The sequence below is a fragment of the Myotis lucifugus genome, unplaced genomic scaffold (assembly GCF_000147115.1).
Source record: "Myotis lucifugus unplaced genomic scaffold, Myoluc2.0 scaffold_0, whole genome shotgun sequence".
In the NCBI taxonomy this organism is placed as follows: Eukaryota; Metazoa; Chordata; class Mammalia; order Chiroptera; family Vespertilionidae; genus Myotis; species Myotis lucifugus.
The window spans coordinates 35,671,922-35,682,523 of NW_005871048.1; the positions used below are offsets into that span (position 1 = coordinate 35,671,922).

The following is a 10,602-nucleotide window of genomic DNA, read 5'->3' on the forward strand; positions in this document are numbered from 1 at the left end:
TCTTAAAGAAAAATAAATGTAAAAAGACACTGTTTTAAAAACAGGTCCATGTACATAATGAATACATCTACACATAAAAAGATCAGCAAAAAGAAAATTTTCAAAATGGATATCCTCTGGGAATATTTCTTTTGCCTGAAGAAGCTTCTATAACAATTCCTGCCTTGTAAGCCTTCCTCCACCCACCCTTGAACACACATACATGTTCTTGGAGCACCACTCCGGCTATGCTGAGTCACTGTTCCACAGTGGAAAATATACCCAAGAGAATCCCCTCTGGACTTGCCTTGCTCATGCTCCTTTATCCCGTTGGTTTTCAGTATTTAATTAGTCTTGAATGCAAGTTCAAGGTCACTTAATTATCTACTCCAATAAAGAGGGGGAAATGGTGTTTATTTATGTAATAGTCTTATTGTCTCATACTTATGATGGAAATCAGAGCTGTGAAATGGAAGGCTATGGTGACAGAAACAGAAGTATTGGGAAGCAAAGGGATGGATATACCTTTTGGAGACAGGAATCAGCAAAAGAAGGAAGATTCCAAAAGTGGGGGAGAAGATGCAATGGAAAGATAGAACAGACGTCAGTGGAAACCACTATAAGGAGTGGTAGACATTGTGATGAGAAGCAATGGATGAGTCAGACACTGCAAACTGAATAGGCAATACAAGTTCTGTTCTTTAAATAGTTGAACATGTTTTGTGTCCTTCCCTCCCCTTTAAGGGAACTCCATCAACTATGAGCATCTATTATGTGTTTGCTGAGGGCTGTGGGGATATAAGACTTAGTTCTGCATTTGAAATAGAAAACCAGAGGCACATTTATGTGTGGGCTACCATATGGTGTGAGTAGATACAGTAATACAAAATTAATAGTAATTCACAATATTCACATACAGAGACATTTCACCAAGTAGTCAACATATATTCTCTTATATACCTATTCAATATACCTTTGGCTTGATTCTAATGTTGTTGCTTCAACAGCTTGATGACTATGGGAAGCAGAAGATTTCAAGAGCTGTGAATAATCTAGATGAAAAACTGTCCTGTGACACCATTTCAAACTCATTGGACTCTTTCATCTTTCTAAATCACTTCCATTGCTCAAAATATACACTAATGTTTTAGTCTGCTAAGATGACATTTAAAGCATTGATGTAATGGTTGACATTTCAATAGGAATAAAGTGGGGTTTCAGACCAGATATGTGTCATCTTACACAACTGATATAATTGTGTATAGACAGAATTATATATATGTAATTTCTAAATGCTAGGGGAGTTTGCTATTTAAAACAATTTATGTATAGCCCTAGCTGATTTGGCTCAGTGGATAGAGCGTCGGCCTGTGCACTGAAGGGTCCCGGGTTTGATTTCAGTCAAGGGCACATGCCCAGGTTGCAGGCTCCATCTCCAGTAGGGCGTGTGCAGGAGGCAGCCAATCATTGATGTTTTTTTCTCTCTCTCCCTTTCCCTTCTGCTCTGAAATTAATAAAATATATATTAAAAAATAAACTAAACACACAGATCTTAATTTAAAAAAATAAAATAACTTATGTATAAAGTGAAGAATGCCTCAATAATGAACCCCACTTATCCAGATGGCAGGAGTTCACAAAGCAGTGCTTATTTGTTCTCCATTTTTACTGGTAGCCTATTAACCTGGAAAAGTTACTACAGCTCCCTCACAACTGAACAATACCATGGAATGACTTAAGTTCTGGAAATAACTAGGATTATTTTACCAACTAATTTTCAAACATTTCAGCAAATTATACTTTGTTCATAACTTTTTAATTACCACCTTTAAAAATGAGGCTTGTGAATTTAATGTGTTTTATTCCTAGTAAATGGGACTAATTCACTAAAGGAAATATAAAGAAATTTATATACATATAAATTATTGCATAATATACTTTATAAACATAATTGTATTTAATATCACAATTATATAATAATATATAATTAATATATATTAAATATAGTATAATTAATTATGTCATATAAGTATATAAAATATTATATAAATAAAATGTAATTATATTATATATAACATAATGTGTATATGTACATTAAAAATATCTATATATTTAAAAGCCTAAGTAACCATTCGACTGTTTGACCAGTAGCTATGATGCACACTGACCACCAGGAGCAGACACTCAATGCAGGAGCTGCCCCCTGGTGGTCAGTGCGCTTCCACAGGGGGAGCGCTGCTCAGCCAGAAGCTAGGCTCATGGCTGGCGAGCGCAGCAGCGGTGGTGGGAGCCTCTCCTGCCTCTGCGGCAGCACTAAGGATATCTGTCGGCTTAGGCCCACTGTCAGTCAGATATCCCCCAAGGGCTCCTGGACTGCAAGAGGGTGCAGGCCGGGCCGAGGGACCCCCCCCCCCCCTGAGTGCACGAATTTTGTGCACTGGGCCTCTAGTATACATATAAATTCATTTGTATTTCCTCCACTGAATTGAATATCCTATATAATAAAAGGGTAATATGCAAATAGACCGAACGGCGGAACGATGGGTCGCTACAACATACACTGACCACCAGGGGCAGACGCTCAATGCAGGAGCTGCCCCCTGGTGGTCAGTGTGCTCCCACAAGGGGAGCGCCGCTCAGTCAGAAGCTGGGCTCACGGCTCACGGCTCATGGCTGGCAAGCACAGCTGCGGTGGCGGCAGTGCTAAGGATGTCCAACTGCCCCAGAGGGCTGCTGCCCCACTGCCCCCGAGGGCTCCCAGACTGCGAGAGGGCGCAGGCCGGGCTGAGGGACCGCCCCCCCAAGTGCATGAATCTCGTGCACCAGGCCTCTAGTATGTAATATATTTGGATATATAGGCATGGGCAAAAGTATGTTTACAGTTGTATAAAAATAAATAATATAATAATAAATAAATAATAATACAAGAATAAACTGGCGTACTCACAACTGTACACCTACTTTTGCTCTCCTCTGTATATACATTCAAACATAGCATTTCTTTTTCTTTAAGAAAACTCTGAAATGTGTCCTTAGCCAAAATAGAGGATGCTGGATTAGTTGTATATCATATGGATGATTCCCAAGGTAGACTCAAACCCAGGAGTTTATCTAGTGCTAAAATTGTGTCCTGGAGAGTTCCTTAATCCCAGCTGTACATCTTATTCATCATTACCAATTGTGGAGAGCCATGTGGTCAGCTGAACATCACTCAGTGGTCAGCTGAATATCATTCAGCAGCACTTCTGGGAAAACATTTAAATCTCAGGGCCCTGCTAATGAAAAGATGTCCTAAATACAAAGGTCCACATTTTTAATTGCCATCTCGTTGAAGTTTCTGGATATCTCTTGTACTCATGTGCTCAGCACAATAAGGCTCTTAGCTCCTGGTGGTTGTCACATTCCTTGGTATTGCTTGGCTTGTTGGTGCATCACTCCAATTTCTGCCTCCCTCTTCTTTTAAAGAATATATTTTTATTGATTTCAGAGAGGAAGGGAGAAGGAGAGAGAGAGAGAAACATCAATGATGAGAGAGAATCATTGATTGGCTGCCTCCTCCAGGTGCCACACAGGATCAAGCCTGCAACCCAGCATGTGCCCTTGACTGGGAATTGAAACCGTTACCTCCTGGTTCACAGGTCAACGCTCAACCACTGAGCCATGGCGGCTGGGCTCTGCCTCCATCTTTACATGGCTATCTTCTCTCTGTATGTGTCTGTGTCTCTCTGTCTCCTTCTCCTTATGACAACAGTAATTGGATTTGGGCCCATTCTAATTCAGTATGATCTCATTGTAACTTGATTGCATCTGCAAAATCCTATTTCCAAATAAGGTCACATCACAGGTACTAGGGGTTAAGACTTCAGAATACCTTTTTTTAGGGGGAGGGGAACAATTCAACTTACAACATATGGTAAGACAATGTTTAGCTTCAGGAGAAACTGCCAAACTGTCTTGCAGTTTTGTATTCATGTCAGCAGTAAACGAGAGTTTCTGTTGCTCCACACCCTTGTAAATCAGTTGCCATTGTCAGGTTTTTTTTTCTTTTTCCATTTTAGTCATTCTAACAGGTGTATAGTGATATCTCATTGTTGCTTTAATTTGCAATTCCCTAGTGACAAATGATGTTGAGTCCATCTGTAGATCCTCTTGGATGAGGTGTCTTAGTCCATCTGTAGATCCTCTTGGATGAGGTGTCTATTCACATATTTTTTCCCAGTTTTAAATTTGGTTGTTTATTTTCTTGTGGGGCCTTAAGAGTTCTTTGTATATGTTTAGATACAAGTCCTTTAATACATACGTGTTTTGCAAATATTTTTTCCAGTCTGTGGCTTATGTTTTCATTCTCTTAATAGAATTTGTTTTTTCGTTATTTAATTGTATGTACTTTTTTCTTTTGAGACTTTGTCTTTGACCCATTGATTATTTAGGAGTATGTTGTTGAATTTTCAAGTGTTTGAGAGTTTATTGTTGTCTTTCTGTTACTTATTTCTAGCTTGATTCTAGTATGGTCAAATAATATATTTTGTATGATTTTATTAAAAATTTTTGTTGTGTATATGGACTACCATGGTAGAATGTGGTTCTGCTGTTGTTGGATATAACATTCGATAAATGTCAATTGGATCCTGTTGTTTAATTTATCTAGAGCTTTGCTTATTTTATGTATAGTAATTCTATCAATTGCTGAGAGTGGGGAATAATTGTAACTATAATTTTTCTATTTATTCTTTCACTTCTATCAGTTTTTGCTTCATGTACTTTGAAGCACTGTTGTTTAGTTCACACATTTAGGATTGCTATGACTTCTTGGTGGATTGGCCCATTTATTGTTATATGATACCCTCTTGTCTCCAGCATTTGTTTTCTTTGCTCTGAAGTCTACTTCATCTGACATTAATATACCAACTCTTACTTTTCTTTCCTGATCATTATTTGCATGGTATAGCTTTTCCATCCTTTTATCTTTAACCTGTCTATGTCATTATATTTGAAGTTTCTTGTAGACAGCATATGTTTGTTTTTCATTCACTCTGCCAATCTGTCTTTTAATTGATGTATTTAGACCATTTACATTTGGAGAAATTAGTGATTTTTGTAGGGTTTAAGTCTGTCATTTGATTGTTTTCTGTTCGATCCCTGCCAGTCATTTAATTATTCCTTTTTTCTCTCTCTCTTTCATGTGGGCTATTTGAACATTTCTTAGAAATCTATTTTGATTTATTTAGTGTTTTTGACTATGTCACTTTGTATAGTTTTCTTAATGGTTTCTCTAGGTATTACAATATACACATATAACTTATCACGGTCTACTGGTATATGATGTTTTATCACTTTGAATGAAGTATAGAAACCTTATTTCCATTTAGGACCCTTTACCATCCTCACTTTTAAAATATAATATTCCTGTTTTTACATAAATTGATTATTATATCAGAAGATATTATTTTTGTTTCATGTAATTCTTTTTAATACAAAATACAGACAACAGGCTTACTATGCTAGAGGAGCAAAATGAATCACTTTTAATCTATATCACTGCCTGATAAATTGATAGCAAATGAATAAATGAACCTGTCTCCCCACTTAAACTTCTGGACAGCACAGTACCATAGGGAGATTCCACACAACCGTGCTACCTTAGCTAGACTTACAGATGGCTGAGCCCCATTGCTGAAGTTATAGATTCCATCTTCTGTCAATTCCTAGGGCAATTCCTAGGACTGTTTCCTCCCTCTTCCCTACATCATTCTCAGGACCCAACTTTAAGGGATACTAAGCCCAGGTCACCACATAGAACTTCTAACAGACAGAATTGGCAAAATGTAAATTGATCCTGTTACATTCTCTAGCTAACTTCATTTCCATTTTTTAAAAAAGGTTGAATAAATATTTAAAGAATATCTGTTTGAAAGGGCACCTAATTATTAGCGTGCCTATGGTTCTCACTTGATTTATCTCCTTCATACTAATTTAAATTTAACCTTTGCCACCGTCAGCAATTCTTCCACTCATTTTTTACTAACTCCCTGGCACATTCTCTAAATTATTCTCTCTCTTTCAAAGCCCAAATCTCTTTCTCTCAGGCTTTTTACATTTTTTCCTAATGTAACAGGGAAATTTGAAGGTAACTGACTTGAGCTAACTCAGCATCCCATGCTCCCCTTGAAACTTCCTCCAGTGTCAGAGAGAAAGCATGTCTCTCATTTTCAATGCCAGCTCCACTGCTCAAGCTACTGATCTCAGCCTTTTAACTTGTAGGGTAATTTCTAGGATCCCATCCCTGTTCTCTCTGGCATCTTAAGGCTTTTGTTCACAAGTAGCCAATTTTACCTTCAATGTATGTAGATTTACCCTGTAATCTCCTGCAAAAACTTTATTTTGGATCTTCTGTTCCTGTCCATTATCTTTCCTTCCTTTATCTGTGTCACATTCCTCATGATCTTACTACAGGGGTCCCTATTCCTAATACCAATTTCTTCAGTTATTCTTTGCAGTTTTTTTCTTTTTTCCTGGAGTGGGGAGTAGCTATGAGATCCCTTGCAGTTTGATTTGTAACAACCTAGTCAATGAAAAATGCTCAGTGCAAGGGTGCCAGGTAACTTTCTTCTAATACTATGCAGCAGCATTTCTTCACTTCATTTATCACAACATTTTGCTTAATTTAATACAATTTATGGGTTCATATTGTCTATGCAACAATAGCATTCCATCTTTCATCTATGAAAATGTGAATCCATTAATATTGTATTTGGATGTTTACTCTTCTTTTTTACCTTCTGAAAACTGTATATCCCCAGGCCTTTCATTCTCACCACCTCTGGTTCTCAGGTTAATCAATCAACAGTTTTTCTAATCATTCTCCAAATTTTTATTGAATCCAGCATCCATTTACTTATCTTCAGATTCTTTCCCATAGTCATTCCATCTCTATGCCTTGCTCCTGCAGCGTAGTCCATGCTCTAAATCCAATGTACCCTCCAAGGTCAGCTAACCTCCTAATTTGTCCGCTAGGCTTTTGCCAAGCATTGCGGCATGTGAAAGCCTTTGTCTAAATCCACACTAGACTTGTGATCTGCTTGACAAAATGGTACCTCCCAATCATCTACAGTTACCTCAAATATGTAGGCCTTGTTTTATCAACTATGAACATGCGTTTTTATTCCCTGATAGCCTACAGCAGTTTGCCAACCACTGGCCTACAGTGTGCTGCAAATACAGAAGTTGCTTAGTGAACTTGTTTAGTGACTTAATACTACAAAAAGAAGTGATAATAGCAATATTATGGCATTGATAACTCCAGTTTGAGTGAAACTAGGATTTTTAATGAATTACGTAGAAGTCTATAGGCAGTATGATATAGTGGTGAAGAGTATAAGCCCAGACTGGCTGGGTTCAAATCCTGGTTTTATCACCTATTAGCTAGGTGACCTTGACAAGTTCATTAACATATTTATGCCTTAATTTCTTTCCTGGAAATACAGGAACGTAATAGTATCTACCACATGGAGTCATTATAAAGATCCAATGAGTTATTTTGGATACTTCAACCCATTTCTGGTATATAGAAATTGCTCCATGAATATAATCTATTATTAAATGTTCATTACACATAGAAGGATAGTATTTCAGAGCTAAAAAAAAAACCCCACACCTTTGCTTTCTAAGTGAATAAGTTGAGGACTAAAGGTAAAATGATTGGCACAAATTCATATAGCTAATTGGAGACTCAGCCAGGAAACCAGCTGTCCTGACTTGCACTCAGTGTTTGCTTTTTTCCTTCCCAAGGATTCTATATCTAAACATGGAATTGAATGATAGAAGTTTAGAGTTGAAAGGGCCATTCAAGGCTCTCTAGTTCAACTTCCCCAAAAGGGATCATACTACATGAGCACTGTCACAAACCTTTCATCTTTGCCTATAGCACCATTTCACAGATGCTTAATCACCCAGATAAACAGATTCTAGTAGAACCTGCACCATGGCTCCCAAGTTAAGAAATACATGAGGGGTAGGAATAAAAGCCAAGGTCAGGTCTCCTGAGTTTAATGACTATGACTACATGAAGTCATTTTTATTGTCCATCTCTTGAAAAATAATAGTTCTTTTGTAGGGAAAACATTGTCTGGAATACTCATTAAAAAGCTGTGATTCAGGTCATCCCACTCATACATGAATGTTTTGCAGATAGTATGCTTCCTGGCAGAAATCGAAATGATTTTGATGAACTCTGAACAATATTCTTTAGCAGCCAGAAAAAGACACAGGGGCCAACTACCCATACCAGGCATAATTCCTGAAGGTTTCAGCTTTCTGTGTGGTTCTCTGGAACAATATTCAACCTGGTTGTGAAATCAGCAGCACTTTGATTTTAACTTCAATCTAGCAACTACAGATTCTCAAAAGGAATTGCAGCAATAAAAGACTGCTATTAAACAAGCACAAATAAACCTGTGAGAAGGATTCTCTCATCAGATGCAACAGCATGCTATTCTCTGTCTTAAGTCAATGCTAAGAGAAGGAATTTAATTTTTCTTTAAAACAAATGCAGTTGACATGTGTAACAGCAAGCAGTAAGGGAGAAGGCTGAACTGAGGAATTATGTATCCACTAGGAATGTGCATCCACTTCCACCCCCCTCTACCCCACAGACAAGACTCAGGGAAGCCACATTCTCTGTGTATGATATTTAAAATGCCTGATTGTAATGTATGAATTCTGAACTTTATGGCTTGGAATTTTGACCTTTAAAACAGGGAGGTCCCATTATTTGAATCTGAAAGTTGGATTGCCTTCTGTTCGCTGAAAACTGAAGAGAGCGCCTCCACTAGTCTCACAGTGGAGGCATCATTCCTGCTTTGTGCTTCCATAAAATTTTATTTATATCTCTAACTTTTCTCATGATAATATGACTTGTTACACCTAGTTGTATGTCTCCTTTGTAGACTATAAACTCCTGAGGATAGAATTCGTGACTTACTTATCTCTGTATTCTCCCAGAGCCTTACAGTGTCTTGGACAGTTGTTGCACAATAAATGTTTTGATATTCAGTTTTAATAATACATATATTAACTATCTCCCAATTACACCATATTACTAATGGATTTCCACCTTTGACATACCTTTTCCTTCCTATTTCTGAGAACTCTTGCCTTTGAAATATGACAAAAAGCTTTAGATGGATATGTTTAGATGGATATGTAAACAGTAAGGGAGTGCCTACAATTATTTGCTGAATTGTAACTTTATGAAATGTTGCAGAGGTTTGTTTTGAGCTCTCAATTGTTTCAGGGGACCCATCTATCTCAGCTGGGCAGAGGTAAGGAAGAAAACTGAGAGGAATGACTGCGAGGGTATTCCAGAAAGACTACTGTGCTTTCTAAAAAAAAAAAAGACATAGAACACAAGTCCTAACTCCAGGACCCCATAAGCATGTTAGGATCATGGCATTCTCAAGACCTATCTTCTCTTTTTAACAGTTTTCTGAGAAATTGTTGGTTGATGTTCCAGAAACATTTAGTTCATGCCCATTAGGCTCACAGACACAACTGGCTATGTGATTTGCAGGGCCCAGTTGAAAATAAAAATGCAGGGTCCCTTTTTCAAAAATTATTAAGAATATTATGATAACAGCGGAACATTAAGGAAGTTGGGTCCTTTTAAGCACAGGCCCCTATGTGAATGCACAGGTCTCACTTCTACTAGTATGAAGTCAGCCTTGTCCCATCTTCAAAGAGCTTCCTGAAGTGAAAAGCAAAAGGTCTGTATCTAGGGATAGAAGCTACAATTGAAATATGTACAAGGGGCTGCAGGAAGCTAGAAGTTCCTACCTTTGTAAAATCATCCCTGGGAGCAATGGCAGGGAACAAACATAATTCATCCTGAAAGAAGGCAGAATTCACCTGACAAATTTCAGGAACAGGGTTCCTTTCAAGGAGGGTGGAGCAAGTTAACACGAGGATGACATAATTGAGCTTGAGCGTCGAAAGAGGCAGAGGCCAAATATGTGGGTGAAGGGGTTGAGCAATTATTAAGTGCCTACTGTATGCCAAATATGTTTCCCCCTGTCATAATGTTAAACACAACCATCTTGTGAATAAGCTGTTTTACCTATTTTACGAACAGGTTAGTTTAGGCTCAGGGTAGTAAGGTTTAAGGTTTTGGGGCACATTAGGCAGCCAATAAATATTTACAGAATGACTGATGGGTCTGAGTTAAGGCCCAGCACTCCCAACGCCTAGGCCAAGCTGGTCCTAAGCGTGCTCTTTACCCACCTGCGGTCCTTGCCGTACCTCTCAGAGCCCAAAGGGACCCTGTCCCTCCCGAGCCCCGCCCCTCACTTTCACCTGCCGGAAATTGGGCAGCAGAAGTACTTCCGGGGTAGCAGAGGTTGGCCCCGGCAAGATGGCGGCCCCCTTGGAGCTCAGTTGCTGGGGAGGGGGCTGGGGGCTCCCGTCGGTCCACAGCGAGTCCTTGGTGGTCATGGTGAGGCCGCTGCTCGGGCCAGGGGCGGGCAGAAAGGGGCGGGGCCGGAGGCGCGAGCTGGCCGGGCCGGCGCCGCGCCCGTAGTGGTTCCCGCGGGCTGAGGAGGGACAGGGGGCTGGCCGGGCCCCGGTGTGCCT

General features: G+C 39.1%; 1 protein-coding gene across 2 annotated transcripts in view; it reads left to right on the forward strand.

The window, feature by feature from the left end:
- The first annotated feature begins 10,383 nt into the window (after positions 1–10,383).
- MTX3 (metaxin 3) overlaps positions 10,384–10,602 on the forward strand; it is a 10,086-nt gene continuing 9,867 nt past the window's right edge. For both annotated transcript variants that reach the window (XM_006081275.3, XM_006081276.3), the window contains exon 1: positions 10,384–10,465. In XM_006081275.3, coding sequence (XP_006081337.1) covers positions 10,385–10,465 — 81 coding nt within the window. In that variant the 5' untranslated portion in view covers position 10,384. The remainder of the gene's footprint in view (positions 10,466–10,602) is intronic.